General features: G+C 43.7%; 1 protein-coding gene across 19 annotated transcripts in view; it reads right to left on the reverse strand.

The window, feature by feature from the left end:
* KMT2C (lysine methyltransferase 2C) overlaps positions 1-21,895 on the reverse strand; it is a 255,413-nt gene extending 233,518 nt beyond the window's left edge. For all 19 annotated transcript variants that reach the window (XR_010663715.1, XM_065939515.1, XM_065939504.1 and 16 more), the window contains exon 1: positions 21,535-21,895. Coding sequence is in view for 18 of the 19 variants with exons in the window: in XM_065939515.1 (XP_065795587.1) it covers positions 21,535-21,695 (161 nt within the window). In the remaining variant the exon portion in view is untranslated. The remainder of the gene's footprint in view (positions 1-21,534) is intronic.
* Between the last annotated feature and the right edge of the window lie 1,331 nt (positions 21,896-23,226).

The following is a 23,226-nucleotide window of genomic DNA, read 5'->3' on the forward strand; positions in this document are numbered from 1 at the left end:
TGGGATGGATTTCTTGAAAGCCCAGATCGGGAACCTTGCTGGAGACAGCCAACAGAGAAAGTCCCTAACGTTAACTCTTTGCTAACCGTTCACAGGAACTTCCCCCTCTACCGCTTCATTTCCAACAAACCAACAAGTCCATTTTATTGTTTTATACTATTTAATGAAATTTTGTTGGAAGTTCAGCATATGAAACAAAGGGAAACAGACACATTTTGCATTTTAACAACATTAAAACCTTATGTTAACCCTACAGGTACATCTCCACCAATTCTTTCTATTCTATCTGGTCAACACTGAAATATTAGCAACCTAAAACGGTCTTAGAAGCCTACCAAAAATGTGCATCATTTTTGGGCTTCACTTGGGCATCACTCACCCACACCAGAGCCATTTTCCTCCCCATTTAACAAAGAAGTTTTCATGAAACAAGTCTACTTAAAATGCAGCAACTATACTTTGACAATTTCTTCTTACTCCTTTTATTTACAGGTGTTTATTATGGTTTTTTTTTAATATAAGGTTTTTTTAAAAACAACCTTTTTCAAGCCTCAAAACAAGCATCTGTAATTACAAACAATTACCCTCGTCCTCAATAAACAAGCAATTCTACTTTTCCTCCTCAAACTTTCTAATCTTCTAGGAAGTTGGCCAATATTTTCTGCTCCTGGCACTGAACAAATAAAAAGAAACACTATGTAACCTCAGCCTACATCTGTTGTTTTAATAAACTAGCTTAAATTATGACTTAACTGGTGGTCTTGGTTACTAAAGAATGCCTATTTTTAAATAAACAAATATTTTAAAGACTGTCAATATGTGGGTGGAGAGCAGGAAATAGGAATCAAGTTCTTAACTTTGCTTCCATAAAGGCCAGGTCAAGAAAATTTTTTTCCCCAGATCTGGTATCTTGTGAAATCTTACCAACTCAGAACACTGCTTACAGATATGACCATCATCTTCCATGCAATATTCTCCAAACCTACAAAGTTATAGTAATCCCACTAAAATGCGGAATGATAAAATTAAAGGAGTTACCCAACCAAGAAAGCAGCCCTTCTATAAAAATACTGATCGCATGACTGATGCTTGTGCATACACAGACAGACTAGGTTTTTTGGTCAGAAGAAAACAACTAAAACAACAGAGGTCTATCTTTTGATTATCACCAAGTTAAATAACATCATTCCAAAGGATTATCCGTAATGAACCTTGGATTTATTTTAAATGGTTTTAGAAGAGACATGCAAAAATTTCTATTTTTACTTCCACTGCAATGAAGGTTCAAATATGGATAAAATTCTACACATTTTGTATCAAGATTTTTATCCTAATTAAATTTACAAAAGTCTTTTAGAAAATGGATATGAAGCACAAAGACTGGTCAGTAGCGAAAACTAGTCAATAAGATTTAATAAAAATAATGTATCTGGGGAAATACTCTTTGCGACCCCATGGACTGTAGCCTACCACACTCCTCCTGTTCACAGGACTTTCCAGGCAAGAATACTGGAGTGGGTTGCCATTTCCTTCTCCAGAGGATCTTCATGACCCAGGGATCGAACCCATTGTAGGCAGACGCTTTACCACCTGAGCCACCAGGGAAGTCCCAAATAATTCTTATTATCTATCAAGTAACAGATTTCTTTCACGTAATCATTTTTAGTTTCACAGCCTTCCACCAAGGCACAAACTCTAAGACGCTGCACAGAACCTTGTTGGTGGCAGCAGATTAATCAAGCGCCACTGCCTATAATTACCTTACCGCTTCCCCTCACCCCCTTTGTGTTTCCCCTGGCTTCCCCACTACTTCCCCTAAAATCACAGATACTAGGAAACAAGCTGTAGGCACAGTGCATGCGGCTGCTCTACAGCAACTGCCAGTACAAACACTGAGGGAAGAAAACAGTGAGACTCAGAGAGGACTGTGCGGCAGTAAAGAGAGCCGGTCTGTATGTATGTAATACATTTACTCATTTTTCATGAGACTGTAAAATAAGTTAGCTTCTTGATAAAAGAGGAACTCATTACTAATCCTAGGTTATTTAAAAAAAAAAACAAAAACAAAGGAACACCATGGTAATTAAAACTTAAAGTTTCTCCTCCCAAGTACTGTGCCCGACTAATGAGGTAAAGAATAAGACTGAACAAAAAGGACACTAAATCAAATGTTTAACTTTCCAAAGAGTCAAAAATCATAAGGCGTCGTTACCCTAATCCACAATTTTTTTAAATTCATTCCTTCTACAATGACTTGAATAAAAAAAACCATAATGCATTAAAAGACATAAAACTAACTACACAAAAGATGATTTTCTATATAGCCAAAGGAGCCAAAACACTTAATGGAAATGTCTCAAAATATGTAATATAAAAAATTTAAATTAATAACATTAAAAACAGGAACGTCCGCGCATTTCCAGTGGTTAAGACTCTGTGCTCCCAATGCATCTTGGGAGTGTGAAGTCAAGTGGGCCTTAGGAAGCATCACTACGAACAAAGCTAGTGGAGATGACAGAATTCCAGCTGAGCTACTGCAAATCCTAAAAGATGATGCTGTGAAAGTGCCGCACTCAACATGCCAGCAAATTTGGAAAACTCAGCAGTGGCCTCAGGTCAGTTTTCATCCCAATTCCAAAGAAGGACAAGGCCACAAAATGAACAAACTACTGCATGACTGCATTCATTTCACACGCAAAGTAATGCTCAAAGTTCTTCAAGCCAGGCTTCAATAGTATGTTAGCTGAGAATTTCCAGATGTTCAAGCTGGATTTAGAAAAGGCAGAGGAGCCAGAGATCAAATTGCCAACATCCACTGGATCATAAAAAAAAAGCAAGAGAATCCTAGAAAAACACCTATTTCTACTTCATTGCTACACTAAAGCCTTTGACTGTGTGGATCACAACAAACTGGAAAATTCTTTAAGAGATGGGAATACCAGACCACCTGAGAAATCTGAGAAATCTGTTTGAAGGTCAAGAGGCAACAGTTAGAACTGGACATGGAACAACAGACTAATTCCAAATTGGAAAAAGAATACATCAAGGTTGTACATTGTCACCCTGCTTATTTAACTTATATGCAGGGTACATCATGCGATATGCTGGGTTGGACGAAGCACAAGCTGGAATCAAGACTGCAGGGAGAAATATCAATAACCTCAGATACGCAGATGACACCACCCTTCTGGCAGAAAGTAAAAAGGAACTAAAGAGCCTCTCATTGAAGGCGAAAGAGAAGAGTGAACAGCTGGCTCAAAACTCAACAAACTAAGATCATGGCATCCAGTCCCATCACCTCATGGCAAATAGATGGGGAAACAGTGGAGACAATGACTGACTTCATTTTCTTGGATTCCAAAATCACTGCCGATGGTGCCTGCAGCCATCAAATTAAAAGACATTGCTCCTTGGAAGAAAAGGTATGACAAACCTAGACAATGTATAAAAAGCAGAGACATTACTTTGCCAACAAAGGTCCATCTAGTCAAAGCTATGGTTTTTCCAGTAGTCACGTACTGATGTGAGAGTTGGACCATAAAGAAGGCTGAGCACCGAAGAATTGATGCTTTTAAACTATGGTGTTTAAACTGTGGTGTGGAGAAGACTTTTGGGAGCCCCTTGGGCTGCAAGGAGAGTCAACCAGTCCATCCTAAAGTTATTCAGTCCCGAATATTCATTGGAAGGATTGATGCTGAAGCTGAAGCTCCAAAACTTTGGTCACCTGATGAGAAGAGCTGACCCTTCAGAAAAGACCCTGATGCTGGGAAAGATTGAGGGCAAGAGGAGAAGAGGGTGGCAGAGGGTAAGATGGTTGGATGGCATCACCGACTCAATGGACATGAATTTGAGCAAGCTGCGGGAGATGGAGCATGACAGCGAAGCCTGGCGTGCTGCCGTCTACAGGGTCACAAGGCGTCAGACACAACAGAGAGACTGAACAAGTTCAACCCTGGTCAGAGAACTAGATTCCACATGCGGCAACTAAGACCTTGCGCGAAGCCAAAAAAGAGAAGCTGTAGAGGAAAATTAACTTTACAAAAATAAATAAATAAAATAACATGTAAAACATTAAGAACACCCTCAACCAATGAACTATGGACAAAACATGATTGAACAATACACAAGAAATACAAGTAATAAAATTCAGAAATGCCCAGTAGTCCTACTAATTAAATAAGCAAAAATTTAAGTATTGTTTCTCAATTATTAAACAAACAAATAAAAAGGTTTGTATAAAGGGTTCAGTATACCACACATGGCAAAGATGGATGATACTGGTCATTGCTGTCAACATCATAACTCAATTCATCCCTTTTGGGAAGCATTTTAAAATAAGAAAGAGTTCACATTTAAGTAGAAACTTACAGAGTTAAAAGGCACTGTTCTATACAGGCTTTCTGAACATGTACCATCACTACTGCTCTCAAAAACCCTATGACAGGGATCTGATCATCACCCCCATTTTACAGACGCGTAAACACACAGATTAAATAGCTTGCTGTTGTTCAGTCACTAAGTTGTGTCTGGCTCTCTGCAACCCCATGGACTGCAGCACACCAGGTTTCCCTGTCCTTAATATCGCCTGAAGTTTACTCAACTCATGTCCACTGAGTCAGTGATGCCATCCAACCATCTCATCCTCTGCCACCCCTTTCTTCTCTTGCCCTCAATCTTTCCCAGCATCAGGGTCTTTTCCAATAAGTTGGCTCTTCATATCAGGTGGTCAAAGTATTGCAGCTTCAGTTTCAGCATCAGTCCTCCCAATGAATATTCAGAGTTAATTTCCTGGTTTTCCAGTTGATTGACTGGTTTTACTAAGTTCAATATCTAAAAAGTGATACAGCCAGAACTTGAGATCCAGCAGTTAGAACATTAGAGCTCCCTCACCTTTAAATATGTATAAAGAAATCATAAAATGCTTTTTTTAGATTAGTAATCCTGCTTGTGAAAATCTATGTTATAAATATAATCCAAAATATAAAAAGGATTTTATCTACAAAAATGCTGTCAAGCACTCTATGTGGCATAATAAGCAACAGTAATAACAATACGAAGAGAAGCCAGAGACGAAGAGCAAAAACTAACACAGCACTGTAAATTACGTGTGTGTGCTCACTTGCTCAATTGTTTATAACTCTTTGTGACCCCAAGGACTGTGGGCTACCAGGCTCTCCTGTCCATGGAATTTTTCAAGCAAGAATACAGAAATGGGTTGCTAATTCCTACTTAAGGGTTTCTTCCCAATCCAGGGATCAAACCCACATCTCCTGCACTGGAAGCAGATTCTTTACCATCTGAGCCACCAGGGAAGTCTACTCAATGGAAAATTAAGCACCTTTCAAAAAGGTTATAAAGATTGACAACAAGAAATTTTTCTTTTACATGTTAAGGAGTAAAGTAAGCTATAAAATCCTATGTATACAGTGATTAATACAATGAAAACAAAATATGCACATGAAAAAACTTGGAAAGAAAACATAAAAATTAGTGTCTATGTTAGAGTGGTATGAAAAGGAGTCAACTTTTCTTTTTCTCCATTTACTCCATACTTTCTCCCTATTCCACACTTAATAAAATTTAAATGACAAAATTTAAGAAGTAACAGATTTCTACAATTAGAAATTCATAATTTATATAATGACAGCAGAAGAAATTCAGGCTCAAATTAAAAAACACAATGTTTCTACATATTTTAGTAAGTAAAATAATCTAGTTAAGACTTCAAAAACTTTAGAAAAGAATTGTATATATCATAATATAATCCCCGTCATGCTAATTTTAAACTAAACAAATTCTATTTTAACCAAACCTCAAGTTAATTCCAACCTATCTCACTATCACCTCAATGCCCTTTACTCCAAAGAAAAGGCCTACTTTGACAGGAGCCTCTTAATAACACAGGTAGGTAAAAGTCACCACAGGGGTTTCCTCGATGGCCCAGCAGTTACGAATGTACCCTGCAACGCCGGGGACACCCTGCAACGCAGCCTAGAGTCTGCGCTCTGCAACAAGAGGAGCCACCAGTGGAAAGACCTCCCATCCCAACCAGAGAGCAGCTCCTGCTCACCACGGCTAGAGAAAGCCTGCACGCAGCAAGGAAGACTCAGCGCAGCCAATAAAAAATATTCTAAAATTACCATGAACTCTTATCAAAACATCAAAAATATCAGCATTAAGAACTATAATGAGAGCTCAAAAATGCACATCCAACATGAAATTTTGGCAATAAAACAGCCTAAAAACCCTTTTTTGAAACTTGAAATGGGGCTTTCCTGGTGGCTCCGTGGTGAAGAATCCGGCTGCCGATGCAGGAGACCGGGTTCCATCTCTGGTCTGGAAAAATCACACATACCTCAGAGCAACTAAGCCCGGAAGCAGCACCTGCTGAGTCCACACGCTGCACCTACCGAAGCCCGAGCACCTAGAGCCTGTACTGCACAACACGAGAAGACACTGCCACGAGCAGCCCGTGCCCCGCAGCCAGAGAGCAGGCCTGCTCGCCACGACCAGAGCAAAGCCCACGCCGCAGCAGACACAGCACAGCCAAAAGGAAACAAGATGAAAAGACAGACAGACCGACCTTGACGTGTATTAAGTTCTTTATCCAGATCATTTTGCAATGGCAGCACTGGGTCAAGCATGGTATCAAGACTCAGGACACTTGTCCCCAACACTGCACCACTGCAGGGCTTCCACAGCCCAGCGACTTCCAGGGGGATTTCTCCCTGCCTCAAGAAGGATGAAACAAAAGATACAGTGGTTCAAAAAGAAGCGTTAATTGGAGGAGTAAAGAGCCACTCAGAGGCCAGTAAGAGGGCTTTATGATAAAGACAAAGGAAAGAGAAATGAAGCCAGCAACAGAAAGAGAATAATTCCTGATAAAAATTTGTTACTGAAGGATAAACAGCTACAGTTTGGTTTATTACCAACCTTCATCACTCTTTAAAAAACAACAACAAAAACATAAACATAAGACTATCCCAAACTTTGCGCTCTGTTTACTGGGGATACAACTTTGAAAAACCGAAGGCTCTACCTTCAAGCAGCTCGCGGTGTGATCCATCACCTCCCTCCGCTGTGTCCTGGCTAACCTGCAAAACTCCCGAAACCCACAGCACTTCTACACCCCAGTGGAGAATGTAACAGAAGGCTTGTCACCAGCGCTTTCTCATTAGTCACATCTGAAGCACTGAGGTTTGTGGAAATCTACTTTAAGTTGGGGTGATTTAAGGCTATGCCTGTAACAACCTCACTTCCACTCAGTGTATTTCAACATGCTTTCCTGGGTACAATCAGGATATACACTCTGGAATGCACATTACCCACAGTCCCCTGAAATCTGAATACTCATAAGAGAACATGACCTTGAATGTCATCACCAAGTGACTTCCCATGAGAAAAAGCACTGATGCCGTTTACTTCCTACACTACTCCCTTCCAGGACTCAGTTGTGAGGAAGAACCTCCATTTCAGACTTCCCTGGTGGCTCATGGTAAAGAATCTGCCTGCCAACGCAGGAGACTGGGGTTCGATCTCTGATCCAGAGGATCCCACATGCTGCAGAACAACTGAGCCCCTATGCCCATGCTCTGGAGAGGACGGGCTCTTACTCTGGAGGCTATGAACCCCAGAAAGGTTTCAGATGAGCTTCAGGGGTCCTGAACTCTCCTCCTTAAATTCTATAAAATGTATATATCTACACTCATGAATGCATCCTTCTATGGAAAGTGAGGATATACCCAAAGGACTCTGTAACCCAAAATAAGACTGTTGCTGTCGGCACCAAACAACATGGGTGCCAACTCTTTGCCACCCCATGGACTGTGGCCCGCCAGGCTCCTCGGTCCATTGGATTTCCCAGGTAAGAACACTGGAGTAGGGTGCCATTTCCTTCTCCAGCAGATTTTCCCAGCCCAAGGATCGAACCCACATCTCCTGTCTCCTGCAATGGTAGGCAGGTTCTTTACCACTGACCTACCTCAGAAGCCCCCAAAACAGATTAAGAGCCACCCAAGATTTAATTGCACCCACACTCTGATGAACTCAGATCAGTTAAGCTGTTTTCCTTTCTTAATCCTTGTTTAATCTCTACCTATTTAATGCTAATAAAATTTACCAATATTAAAAGTGATTGGTATATCAAACACCACTCTCTAAGTGCTTTACCTACATTAGTTTATTATTTAAATTCTTACAACTCAGTGAAGTTGGTATTATCCCATTTAGCAGATGAAACAACTAAAGCACCAAGAAATCATCTGCCAAAAGCTACACTGCGGCTCTGTTAAAAACTGTAAAACTCCTCAAAATGAAATATGGCTGTTATCTTGTGTGCACATTTCCTACTTCTAGCTACTGGGTCTTTCTGTTTAACTTTAGTTTAGTCAGCAAGAAAAATGATTTTGTCGTCAAAAGACCTATCTCTGCTAGGCTGCCAGTTACACAGACAGATCATTCAAGTCAAGAAAGACCTTAAGTTCCACAAGTGTTGGAAGAGAAACTTGAAAGACATTTTGGCCAGGATAAAACTTGGTCTGGGATTTTTAAGGTAAGCATCTGATCAGTTAAAAGATTACCTGTTAGAATGTAGAAAATCCTGAAGAACCTACCAAAATACACTAAAACTAATTAAATGCAGCAAGACAACAAAATACATGACATATATAGAGACTTCAGGAATTGATATATATATGATACTTCAGGAATTGAGCCCAATCTCTCCTACTACGAAACCCCACCACTGTAGAGTCCTCCCTAAATAAAGTCAGACTATCTTTTAAAAAAAAGTATTCCTAGCAATAATTTGTAAATAAAATTCAAAAAATTCCTTTTATAACAGCCTTGAATACTTAGGAATAAATTTAAACAAACAAAAAAAGCATAAGATCTGCACACTGAAAATTATAGAATACTGCTCAAAGAAATTGCTGTTATTTAGTTACCAAGTCATGTCCAATTCTTTTTGACCCCGTGGCCTGTAGCCCGCCAGGCTCCTCTGTCCAAGAGATTTCCCAGGCAATAATCCTGGAGTGGGTTGCCATTTCCTTCTCCAGGGTATTTTCCCAACCCAGGGATCAAACCCATGTCTCCTGCAATGCAGACCACCAAGTCACCTGGGAAGGCCTGAAAGAAATTAAAAACAACCAAAATGAAGAGACATATGATTTCATGTACTGGGTAAGGAATCAATTCCCTCTAATCTACAGATTGATTATAATCCCTGTCAAAATCCCAGCAGACTTTTTTTGTCGAATTTGGCAAGCTGACCCTAAAATTTACATGGAAATGCATAGGACCTATAACGGGCAAAATAATTTTGGAAAAGAACACTGGGAGGAATTATACTACCTGATTTTAAAACTTACAATAAATCTAGAGTAATGAAGATAATATACCATTGGCGTAACAACTGGCAAAAAGATCAAGGAAACAGAATAGAATCCAGGCTTCCCTGATGGCTCACGGTAAACAACCTGCCTGCACTACAGCAGAAATAAACCCGTACGTTTATAATCAAGTGATTTTCAACAAAGGCGCCATGACAACTCAATGAAGAAAGGATAGTCTTTTCAACAAACTGTCTCAAAATAATTGTACTTTCACATGCAGACTAACTAACTTAGACCTTACCTCATACCATATACAACCACTGAAGCCTGCGTGCTCTGGAGCCCAAGAGCCGCAACTACTGAGCCTGAGTCACAGTAGAGTCCGTGCACCTCAATGAAAGATACCACTTGATGCAACAAAGATCCCGATGCCACCACTAAGACCCAACACAGCCAAATAAATACATTTTTTTAAAAATGGAAAGAACAATGTAGACGTCAAACATTTCTGACGGCACTTCAACTTTTAATACACAAATTGAAGATACTAGAATAGATAATTTTGAGGCTCTTTCTAGTTCAGGGGCTGGATAATCTGAAAATGGAAGCTAGGCAAGTACTATTTCTCAATGGAAAAAACTATGGAAGGTCAATTATACCTCAAAAACAGACAAACTCAAAGAAAGAGAGATGGCATTTGAGGTTATCAGCAGTGGGGACTGGGGGAGGGGAACTGGAGGAAGGTAGTCAAAAGGCACTAACCTGCACTTATAAAATAATTAAGTACTAAGGCTGTAATGGGGCTTCCCTGGTGGCTCAGCAGTAAAGAATCCACCTGTCAATGCAGGAGATGCAGGTTTGATCCCTGAGTCTGGAAGATGCCCTGGGGGAGGAAAGGACAATCCACTGCAGTACTGTTGCCTGGGAAAAGCAATGGACAGGGGAGTCTGGGGGGCTACAGGCCATGGGGTCACAAAGAGCTACTGAACAGTAACAACACATGTACGGTACATGACTGACATCACACTCCTGTATGTTGTATATGGAAGAACTGAAGAAATCCTACATGTCCTCATCAATGACGAGGAAAAAATCTTTTGCCTTTTTTATCTGTATAAGATGATGAATGTTCACTAAACTTATTGTAGCAATCATTTCATGATGTATGTTAAGTCAAATCACTATGCCATACACACTTTAAAATTATACAAGGCTGTATGTCAATGATACCTCAGCCAAACTGGAAGAGAAAAAAAACAGTATGGTAAATCACTCTGGGTTCTCATTTGGGTCCTTGTAACAGCGCAAATGGGGAATCTATACTTCCTCCATACCATCTTCCCAATTGTTACTGGCAAGGCTATTTTTCTAACAAAGATACAAGGCTTTTCTCCTGTAGACACCATCAGTGGCACCCTGTTGCCTATGGTAAAAAGTCAAACTTCCCAATTTACTTTCCCTTCCTCATTTACTCACAAAATGGGCTGGAGTGTCCTTCTCTTTCTTTGGTAAGCATTTTTTCCAGCTTTCTTGAAGCTATAATTGACAAAACTGTAAGATATCATTGATGATTTGATATACGTATCCACTGTGAAAGGATTCCTCCCATCCAGTTAGTTAACACATCCATTACCTCACATATGTGTGTGTTTGTAACAGACATTATTTTCCTTCTACTCTCATAGCAAAATTCCATTATATAAGAAAGTGTTATCAATTATAGAAATCACATTGTACTTTAAAACCTCAGACCTTATTCATCTTATAGGTGAAAGTTGGACTGGAGTTTCTTAAACAGCAAAAACCAGCAGCAGACAAACCTGGATTTAAATCCTGACTCAGTGACTTACCAACTACGTGATCTTCCTGCAATTTAGCTCGTTCACCTGTAAAACTGGAACTAATGATTCCACTGATGTTACTCTTGAGTTTCAAAAGAGATAATTTCTCTGGCAGGCACCAAAACGCCTAACCCAAAGCGACCACTGGGTAATTGTTCCTACCTGCCTGTTCCCTTCAATCCAGTTTGTTTCTGTTCTTCAAGACTCCACTCAGAAGATGTCTTCTTTCAGGCCCCTGCCTTAAAGTCCCTCCTCCTCTAAGCTTCGCAGCACTACACGTGGTCGTCCACTGTAGCGTCTGTCACTCTGCAGTCCAGTTGGCAGAATGAAATGAGGGTAGGGACCGCATCGCATCTTGGTCTCCCTAGTGCACAGCAGATGCTCGGTAACATCTTCCCTAGGTGAATAACAGAACCACACAGACAAAGGAACCCTGGCTGAAAATAAGGTGCATGCTTTAAGAACTTACTTTGAGAGGGAAAGATTCTAAGTCACTTCTAACCTCACTAACGTTACACAGCGGTTTTATTACGTGATCCCTTCTGTTCTGTCATGGAGGCTTCCCTGATGGCCCAGACGGTAAAGAATCTGTCTGCAGTGCAGGACACCTAGGCTTGATCCCTGGGTCAGGAAGATTCCCTGGAGAAGGGAATGGCAACCCACTCCACTATTCTTGTCTGGGGAAATCTCGAGGACAGAGGAGCCTGGCAGGCTTCAGTCCATGGAGTCGCGAAGAGTCAGACACAGCAGAGCAAGTAACATTCCTGTCATGTGGGTGGGAGAAAGGCAGAAAGCATGAAGTACAGTAAAGGAAAAAAGAATCAAGAGCCCAAACCCCATGCTTCTTATTTTATTTCTAGTTCTACAAAACATTTTTTATATTTACAGTACTATTAAACACACCCCTCGATATGTTGTAATACAACAGTCCAATAGATGGTCAGATTCAACTATAGGTAACATACTCCAAGGTCAAAGATGAATTTTGGGGGGAGTCCCTGGCAGTCCAAGTAGGTAGGACTCCAAGCTTCCACTGCAAGATTCGACCCCTTTGGGGAACTAAGATCCTGCATGCCTCTCAGTGCAGTGAAAAAAAAAAAACACAATTTCAGACTAAGTTTGAGTTAAATGTTACTCTGTGTGGCATTTACCAGGGCTCTTCACCAAGTATTTCCAGTTCTCTCTCCAGAAATACCAGGGGATTTCATTTCCTTACCCCCTTGAAGTTAGATGCTACCATGTGACTTTCTGGGTCCAACACATGCCCCTTCTGGAGTCTCTGAGCGTCAGCACAACCTGCCTCGTTCTCCTGTCGTGGCAATTATGGAAGGCAGAGATGCTGTCTGCCCGCACCTGGCTGGAGACGCTGTAGAGGAAAGCTCCCACGCCAGCCCATGATCAATGTGTGGCCTTGGCGAGAAATAAACCTCTGCTGCCTGAATACACTAAGAACTGGGGTTGTTTGTTACCCCAGCACACTCTAGATATTCTGCATACACATAAAGAGGAGGTTAGTATTTCTCTATATATACATAGTCCAATCTGTACTGTAACAACTATATTTTTAAACACCATTTAAATTCCCCAATAATAAAAATCCATCTCTACTTCAAAGCACCCTGGTGAAATGAGGAGCAGAAGGTAGAGAGCAACCTCGCTTAACTAGCTCATTTATAACCAGCTCACAAGGTTGTACAGCAGAAACCAATAAAACTTTTCAAAGCGATTATCCTCCAATTAAAAATAAATTTTAATAAATTTTTAAAAGTATCTCAGTAAAAGCTGGAAAACAATAATTTTTATCATTTGTATCTCAAGTATTTTTTTATTCTTGAGTCTCTGACTCCACAAAGTCATCTGCTTCCATCCTATACTGCTATGTAACAAACCACCAGAAAAATCTAACAGATTAAAACAACCATTTATTCATAATTTTGCAATCTGGGCGGGGCTGAGCTGATTGGGCCTCTGCTCATCTCAGTGGAGTCAGTTTTGAAGCTGGATTCAACAAGCAAGACGATGAGGGATTAAACTCAGCTGGGAGACTGAGTTATAACTCTAAGTCAGTCTAACAGGAGAAAAACTAGGCCATACTAACCAAATGCTTCGACCCTAGGAGAACAATTCAGTGATGAGAGTTCTAAGGTGAAAAATATGGTTATTTTTTCATATGTTTCATATTGCTATTTCACATGCAACCGGGTGGTTACTCCAAACACGTCTGCAAGTCATTAGGATCCCCAAAGATCAGGAAATCAAGGAAGATTTTTTTGCTAGGCTCCATTAGAACACTTAAGAACCAAACCACACAAACTTCACCATGACAATCAACTATATTGTTACTAATGTAAATTGGTTACATACACTAAGGTGTAAAGATTAAAAGTGATTCAGTCTAAAAAGACTAAGAAATCATTTTAAAACCACCTAATAATTCATCTCATTTAGGGAGACATACTAATAAAACTGTGGTCAGCAGAGATGTAAAATAAAAAGACCACTATGACAACATTCACAAGTTTGGGTAATAAAAAAATTTTTTAATGATTTTGTAATAACATTACTACATATATTTTTATACATACATAGCTTCTAGGGAGTTGCTTTGGTTGTTTCTCATGTGTTATTCATAATAAAAAACATTCTATAGAGATTTCTGCTGATTAAGCTTTTTTGTATTCTCTCTTTATCAGGGATAGCTGTGTAGAAGGGCACTCTTTATCACCCACCTCCCCCTACCGTAACTACTACCTTATTTTTGACACCATGGTGTTTTTGAAGTGAGTCTGGTACCTCATCACATGTCAGCCAGTAACATTCAATGACGTCACAATAACACTTGATGATCACTGATGACAGTGGCCATAACACTAATAGCAAATTCTTACAATACCACCTCAGGCTAGCATTTCCTTTGTGCCAGACACGGTCTGAACTCTACACATATATAAACTTACAACAATCCTAAACTAGATGTGGTGGTAAGAACACTTTGCAAATGAGGCAACAAAGGCACAGAAAAGTTACTTCCCAACAACAAATAGTTAGCAAGTAGTAGAACCTAAATTTGAATTCAGGTGATCTTAGTTCGAGAATCAGTAATACCCCAAGAACTTACTTTTCTCATTTGTAAAAAGAGACTATGGTTTTAAATTTATTGGCTTTTTAAATATTGCATAGATGTACATGAGAGCATATGTATTAATATTCATTACATATTCTTCCAAATCATTTTCTATACAGGAAATATACACAGTTTGTGTTTGTATGCTTTTTACAAAACATAGTTAGTAATAAACTTACTGCTTTGCAACTCCTGAGAAAATTTTTCCAGAAGTCAACAGATGTACCCCAGATACGCTCCCATTCTGGTACCCACAGGTCAACCTCTCTGCCCTGACAAAAACTACGCGATACATGATTCTGCAATCCCACTCTTGGACATATATCTGGAGGAAACTAACCTGAATAGATACACGCACTCCAATGCTCACAGCAGCACTGGAGCAACTTAAATGTCCATCAGCAAATGAGTGGATAATGAAGACGTGGTATATACACAATGGACTATTACTCAGCCATAAAAAGGAACAAAACAAAGTCATTTGCAGAAACATGGATGGACATACAGATGATCAGACTAAGTGAGGTAAGCCAGAGATATCATATCACTTATATCTGGAATCTAAAAAGATAATATGTGAACTTTTTTAAAAAACAGAAATACACTCACAGACATAGAAAACAAATTTATGGTTACCAAAGGGAATGGGGGGTGACAAATTAAGAGGTTTGGGATAACATGTACATACTACTATGTATAAAATAAAAAACAATTACATCACATTGTTATGCAACATATACATAACAATGTATAAGTAAACAACAAGGATCTGGAACTATTTCAGTATTTTTAACCTATAACAAAAAAGAACCTAAAAAAGTATACACACACACATAACTAAACCACTTTGTTGTACACCTGAAACTAACACAACATTGTAAATTAATTATACTTCAATTTAGAAGAAAAACGGTTTAAAAACAAAACTACGTGGTAGTTCATGGATGGGCATTTTGTTCTTGCCGATTTTTCTCTACTAGCTTTCTACCTTCCTTTACTGCCATGAACATGTCTACATGTATATACTGGCTCATTTCTACTGGGAATATATTCTGATCTCATTTCTCATCTTTATAGCCTTTCTTGACCCTTTTCCCCCATCTCCTAAGGGTAAGTGAGCTTTCTAAGCCTTTTACTATTTTCCACACATTCTCCACAGTCTCAGTGATTTCAAGTAAATCATACTAGGGATTGATTACCAGGTGGCTCAGTGGTAAAGAATCACCTGCCGATGCAGGAGACTAGGGTCGATCCCTGGGTCGGGAAGAGCCCCTGGAGGAGAAAATAGCTACCCACTCTAGTATTCTCGCCTGGAAAACCCCATGGACAGAAGGGTTTGGCAGGCTACAGTCCATGGGTCACAAAGAGTCGGACACAAGTGAATACACACACATCCTAAGCTAGCTCCTCAACTCTACTCCCAAACCCTCCAATACTCTAGACATTTCTATTTTGTAGACATCTATGCCAGGCATCATCGAGTATCAGAGTGCCTACATTCAACTGTAAAATGGACACAAAATACAGAATAATATAATAATAGCCATTCTTGTCCTCAGGAAGACTGGAGACATCTACTTTTAATAAAATAGTCCAGGTATAACACAGAGATGAAAAACTTGTCCACTGGTGGTCTACAGATTAAACCTAGCCCACAAGGTATGGTTCCAAATAGCATTTTAGATCTTAGGTGAAAATACTTAAAAGTCAAGAGATTTCACATGAACATCCAAGTTTTCAACCTCTGTTGAAAAACCAGGGTATCTAGCAACATCTTACAGTCTCACATGGCAGCCATCAGCCACAACTGTCTCTCAGCATCTCCTAAGCAAGGCACAAAGACCCCTAAGACTTTTCAGACTGTTTTTACTAACCGTTTTCTCCCCAACTTAAGGCCTCAAAGATAGCAGCTGTCATTCAGGAGCTTACAAGCTGCATGCAACTCATTTAAATTACCTACTTGGTCCCTGTAAACAGTTTACAATGCCTGAACTATAAAGCCCAAACTCATTACCCTGTATTCAAGAACCATCACAGGTTGGCCCCAAACCCCACATTAAGCCCCTGATCTAGTCACACCCCACCAAGAAAGCACCTTTTACACTTCCCTCAATAATTTTATTCACTCTGCTGCCCCAGAACACCCTCTCAACTTTCTTCTCACCCGACTGGCTAAATGTTATCGACTCTTCAAGGTATAATTCATGCACTACTTCCTCCACATTTCTGAGGACCCTTTGGGCCACAGTAAACCTTCTTCCAGATTTGACTGTCCCTCCTAGCATACATTTGGCACTTACATGCTCTCTGAATAACATGTCACATGAAAGATCTAAAAAGTTACAGAAGTGTATTTCTCAAACAGTTGCCACATTTGTGCATCATACATAGTTACTGCTACTACAAAATTAATACCAGAAGCAAAGTCAAACAATTTTCCTGTCTTTTATACGAAGCTTTTTCTAGAGAAAGTGCAAAAAGAGCTGTGTCATTCTTCCTTCTCTTAACCTGTGTTCTTAAGTTCTTTAAATTCTGCAAGTGGAGAGACTGACACTGCCAATTACAAATTCAAGATTAATCTTTCTACTGAATATTCACACTAACCACAAGTATACATTTATATGCATGCCATTACCAAAGAGAAGAAAAAAAATCCTATTTCACTCCACAACTTTTGAACTTACACTGCCAAGAAGTTCTGAAAATAAACACTGCAGCACAAACATGATACAGAAAATGTTAAAATAAAGGAGGAAGGGATTAATCTGCTTGTTGAAATTAAAAGACGGGCCAAAACAAATTTTTTTATAAAAGAGAGGGAGGGAGGATGGGAGGGACACACACAGTTTGGAAAGTTTATTCTGTATCAACTAAAAATTATGTTCAGTCCTAATGTTTCATAAGTTTAAAACTATGTCGAGTCCTGTCAAGGGTTTCACACACCTTCTCACCAGGTGAGAGCATCTGAAGTTCTCTATAACTAAAAACTGATCATTTCCATTTTGGAAGGTCAATGAAGTTTCATTGAAGCCCCTCAGTCCTAACCACAAATGCCTCAAGTATACAAGGTTGGACAATCGCTCTCTGCCCAGAGGAAATCTGACTATGGCCTGGGGAATAAATATGCAGTTTTGCAACAAGGTGAAGGAGAGGTTAGAGGAGTGTGTCTTGTCACCCTGCAAAGTGACCACAAATCTGGCATGGCAGAATTAACTGACAATAGGAAAACGTACTAAACCACTATTTGTAAAATGAGAAAAGCAAATTGTTGTAATACTTTTAAACTTACATGGAAATCCATGTTGACCAAGTTTACATATTAATAATTATGTCAAATATAATTTGTATTTTAGACTAAAAATGCATTCTGAAAGACAAGAGATTCCATAAAGAAGACCAACAGCAGGGCAACAGCAAACTAATGAGCCCACCTCAGAGAGCAGAGAGGCTACCATTCCAGGATCAGCTCTTCAGGTAAATTAAAACATCTCAGTGCCCCTTAAGTGCTAGAGACCAATAACTACTGAAAATTCCCACGTATCTAATTTCGTGAAAAATAAGAAAAAGAACAACTATCATAAAAGTTACAAATTTGCATCATCTCAAAAAGCACAAACAATAGTGGTATCCCTCAACTATAAAACTGCTGTTTTATGAAACTGCATATATTATAATGTAATACAGTTTTTTTGTTTTTGTTCTGCTGATTTCAAGTTCACAGCCATGGAAATGAGAACTCTGAGGGGAAGAGGGAAATGTGCCTACAGACACAGGAGAGCAACAGTCCCGTGCAGCACCGCCATGTTTGCTGGTCCCTTGGAAGACATCACTGGTTATGCCTCCCTTTTTTCTACAATAAAGCTCAAGGTGACTTCCTAATAACACTAACTGACCTCTGCAAAGAAACCTGGTTCAGGGTATAAGAAGTTTATTCAGAAAACGTCAAGAATAGAGCCTCAGAAATCCTATCCCCGCCACCTGCTGCTTCTGTGCCATCCCCACACCCACCCCCAAGCTGAACATCAACTTTAATGACTTGGTAAGAAACAGGGTGGAATGCTTCCTTGGTTTCCCAACTGACTGATGGGAATATATATTCTCAGGAAGAACAGAACAAACCAAAGCTTCAGGAAGCGTCTCCTTAACCTTAACAGAAAAATAACTCCAGGCACTGGTAGTGCCTGCCCAGCAGCAGAAGTTTCCGTACCAATGGGAAGACCTGCACCTCCGATTACGACCAAGTGACAGACAGTCCTTACTGCGCCAAAGAACTTTTAGACATGTGCAAACTTCACCGTCCCACTTAGTATTTCCCCATTTTCATACCCACTTTTCAAACTCTGCCTCTAAGATTAATAACTTCAGTTCAAATTTCTTGATTTTAGGTTGTAAACATATATATATAGTTTATTTAGCTGCATCGGGACTTAGTTGCAGCGTGCAAACTCTTAGTTTCGGCATGCGGAATCTAGTTCCTTGGCCGGGGATTGAACCTGGGCCCCCTGCTCTCAAAGCCTGGAGTCTTAGCCACTGGACCACTAGGGAAGTTCTGTATACATCATTTTAAAGTGACAATAGTTACTATAAAATCAGTAACTGCGCATTTTTCAAATGTGATTAAAACATAAAAATGATCTAACACTATGAGAAATGTTTACCTAATTATTAAAAAATTTAAACCCAAAAGAATGTGTATTTACTATCCATTGTTAGCTTTTTCTTTTAATCCAAAACAAATACACTAACCTACTTTTAAAAAATACTACCATAAGGCCTCTTCTCTAGGGTAAAACAACCCACTTACTAATCATCTAAATAACACTAACAATTTAAACATGTTTATCTCCATTGCATTCCACAGAAATACTAATCTTCATTTCTGAGGTAATTATTTGCAATGCCACATAATTTTAATATTTACAAACCTAATTTACATTTGTTACACATCAGTTTCACTTTCAGGGTCTGCACTATCAAGCTAACTACATGGTCTTTTCTGCATGTACCTTAGTACAGTATGGATTTAACAATTGAAAACCCCTCTCCTTGCCTCCCATTTCAGATACTAGCTTCCATTTACGTGTTTCTAAAACGACTGGAGTTTATTTCCTTCTTCAAAAGACATACCTAATTTTAAACAATTCACTAAAAAGTTTGGAGTCATCCAAGTTACCACTAGATTTAATTACCTGTAAGAACTACCACACCAGTTTTCAAACCTAAAAAAGAAAACTCTCAAGACTTAGAACTGCTCTAAACATCTTCCAAAGTGTTGAAATTTTTATATTGATATACTATTGTCATTCTATAGAAAAGTTTTAATCTCTCGAAGGACTACCTTCTCCTCCTTCATAATAATAAAAACTAAAATAATAAAGTGACAATACCCTAAACCAACCTTTCTTCCGGTGTCCTCGGGAGCTGCACTAATACAAATGAGATCATTGCAATTTCAGGGGAAGTGTACACGTACACATGCACACACACACTTGCATGTGTAGGGATGAGAGCAACACCGATAGGTCTACTCTTTCTAGGGTAAAAATTTAAAAACAAGTCTAAAACATGTAATAATCCAAAATTAATGTTCACAAACCATGCAATGGTGAAAATGGGAAATAATGAAGTTAAAACCCTACTGTGGCTTCCTATGTGTTGCTCTAAAGGATACTCAAAAAGTGGCAAAGAAGTTTAAAATTACTTAAACCTGCACCTTCCTTCTCCAGATTTGTTACTACAGGAATAACAATGGCATTTTTTACCAGACACTACAATGCGAGTGATACAGTAACCCCTAACTTTGTATCACAAAGGAGCTAATGCAATAGTGTACTGGTTTCCCTCGCGATGTGTCACTGCTAGGTAAGAGCTGGCCATAAAATATGGAGGCAAGTCGAAGGCCCTGAATCGCTTTCACAGTAGGAGGAGAGCAAAGCAAGAAAGAGCCCATATTTAGTCCAGGGCTTCATGGGGTTCCCACAACCCTGTTCTCTGCCTGGGTTCACGCTCCTATTTTTACTATGTATCGCCAAACGTTAACAATGCTATTGCTAAATGAATGCACCCCATCCGAAGCAAAAAAAAAGCCAAACTAGAACAAAAACCGAGAGAATCCGTAAGTGAGCTGCTCTCCGCGGCGTCCGCTGCACCCTTGCACTAGCAGGAGACGACCATATAATGAAATGAGTAAGCACCCAGGCCATTCTACAACTCCGAGGGCGGCCACGGACCTGCTCGGCACCCTCGAGAGCCACGAGCGCTCGGCCACTCCCCGATACGAAACGGCCTTCTGGATTCCACGGGCAAAGTTGTCCGAGAACCATACTGCAAAAAAGCATTTCTAACCACCGAAAACCGGCGCTGCCCAGCCCCGAGGTGCCGGTGCCGAAGCACCCGAGAGCTGCTCCGGCCCCGCTCACAGCTCGGAGGCGGCTCCTCGAGGCGAGTTCGGCCGCGGTTTCCACCCGTCCGGAGCTGCACCAACGTGCTCCCCGCGCTCGGCCGGCGGTTGGGAGCGACGTTTCCAAAAACTTGGCGCTCGCGGTCCCCGCGCGGCCACCACACGGAGTTTGAGTGGCTCGGGCCGGGCGTTGCGGGCCGGGCGGGGGAGGGGAGCGGCCGTGAGACTTCCCGACGCGCCGGCGAAGCCCCGGAGCCCGAGGCTGGCGGGGGTGGGGAGGCGAGGAAAGTTAAAGCCGCGGCCGGCTGACAAAAGCAGCCCGGCTCCGGCCGCAGCCAGCCGCCCGCCGGCCGGCCCGGGGAACCACCTGGCCCCGGCGTTTTGACAGCTCGGCGAGCGCCCGGGGGTGCCGGCCGCGAGGCCGCGGCGACTAACGACTCCCCAGCTGCACCTCTGGCTGGGACAGCCAACGAACCGGCGAGGCCCAGCAGCGGCTAACGAGATATTTCTCCAAACATAGAAGCCCCAGAAACCGCGGCGCCCGGGCCCAAACTAAAAAAAAAAGTAAAGTGTGGCGGCGGCGCGGGCCGTCGGGGCCCCGGCCGCGGAGGGCGATGCGGGGCGCCCGCGGGAGGCCGGGCGCCGGCGCGCGGGGCGGGAGCGCGGGGCGAGCGGGCGCCCCCGGGGCCCGGAGCCGCGCGGCCGGCGGGGCCCCACCCCCACCCCGCGGGGGCGACCGAGGGCTGCGGGGCCCGGGGCGCGCCGGTGACAGCTCCGGGTCGGCCGCCGCCGCCGCCGCCGCTGGCTCCCGGCCTGGCTCCCTCACACTCAACTTACTTCTTTCTGGCTCTCTGAAAAGGGGAAGCGCCATCTTTGCGAGGCCGGCCCCGAGGTCTTTTGTCTGCGGCTGCGGGGCTCGGGGCCGGGGCTCCGGGCTCCTCGGGGGGTGGTGGCGGCGGCTGCGGCTGCTCCGCGCTCTTGTCCTCCTCCGACGACATCCTAGTCACCAGGAAAGACACATGGATCCCCGTCCTCCTCCTGGGGGGCTCCTCCCGCCGCCGCCGCCGCCGCCGCCGCCGCCGCTGCTGCTCGGGTTCCTCCTCCCCGGCTCAGCCTCTCGCATTTCCCGCAGCCCCGGGAGCAGCAGCAGCAGCAGCAGCAGGTACCGGGAGAGGCGGCAACATGGAGCGAGCAGGACACGCACTCACACACATACGCGCGGGCGCGCGCACCTCGGCGCGCAGGGGCCGGGCGGGGGGCGGCGGGCGGGGCGGCGGGAGGGAGGGGCCGGGCCGGGCCGGGCCGGGCCGGGGCGGGGAGCGCGGGCGGGGCCGGCGGGCGGGCGCCGGGCGGTGCGGGAGCGGGCGCGGGCGGCGCCGGGCGGGGCGGGGCTCCTGAGGGGGTGGGGGCGGGGGGCGGGGGGCGGCCGGCCCCGGGGGTCTCCGCCCGCGCCCCTCCCCCAGGCCGCCCGCGGCGGGGAGGAGAAAGGGGCCGCGGCTCGGGGAGCGGCGGCCCCGCGGGCGGGCGGACGGGCGGGGGTCGCGCCCCCCGCCGGCGGCCCCTCCCCTGCGCGAGCCGCGTCAGGCCGGGCGGCGGCGGCGGCGAAGTTTTGACAGCTGCTCCAGTTGTTGTTGTGGGTTCCGGGCTGCGCGAGAGCTCCGGCCCCTCAGCGCCCGCGCCCGCCCTCCGGGGCTGGGGAGGAGGAAGTTTTGCGGGTGTGCGTGTACCACACACACACGCACACACAGACACACACACTCGACCGGGGCCGTCGCGCGAGGGCCGCCGCCGGGTCTGCCCCGAGGGCCCCCGCACCTCAGCCCTCTCAAACTCGCCGCCGGTCTCGCCCACACACGGCCGCCGCGACGCCCCCGCCCCTCCCCCACCCCGCCGCCCCCCGCGCGCCGCCGCCGCCGCCGCTGCCACTCACGGGGGGGCTCGCTCCGCGCATGCGCCGCCCGCGGACGCGCCGCCGCCGCTGACCTCACCGCCCCTCCCCCGCCCCCGCTCCCGCTCCCGCTCCCTCCTCCTCTGACGCGGCGGCCCCGGCTGCGCCGCGGCTCCGGCCCCGGCCCCGGCCCCAGGAGAGCGCCAAGCTGCGGAGGAGAGAGTCCGGGATCGGGGTCCCGGGGAGCGCGCGGAGGCAGGGGGAGGACGGGGGCCGGGCCGCGTCCCCGCTCCGGAGGCGCTCGGCCCCCCCCCCCCCACTCCCCGACAGCCGAGGACTGGAGGGCGGGTGGGTGCGAGCTGGTCGCGCAGCGGCGCGCGGCCGGCCCGGGCTCCCCCGTCGGCGCCCCCGCCCCCACCCCGCCCCACCCTCGGCGGGGCGCCGGGGGACCGGCCCGGAGGGACTGCGCCGGGCGCACGTTCAGCGTTCTTTCGTTTTTTTAATGCGCGTCTCTGGAGAAAAAAGAAATGGAGTGCAACTTCGTCCTAATCCCATTCCAGGGGTACTTTCGTTATTGCCACGTCGTTTTCCAAATGATCCTGAAAGGGTTTATAAAGCTGTCAGACAAAAAGAACTATGGT

Source organism: Muntiacus reevesi, chromosome 6 (genome assembly GCF_963930625.1).
Source record: "Muntiacus reevesi chromosome 6, mMunRee1.1, whole genome shotgun sequence".
Lineage (NCBI taxonomy): Eukaryota > Metazoa > Chordata > Mammalia > Artiodactyla > Cervidae > Muntiacus > Muntiacus reevesi.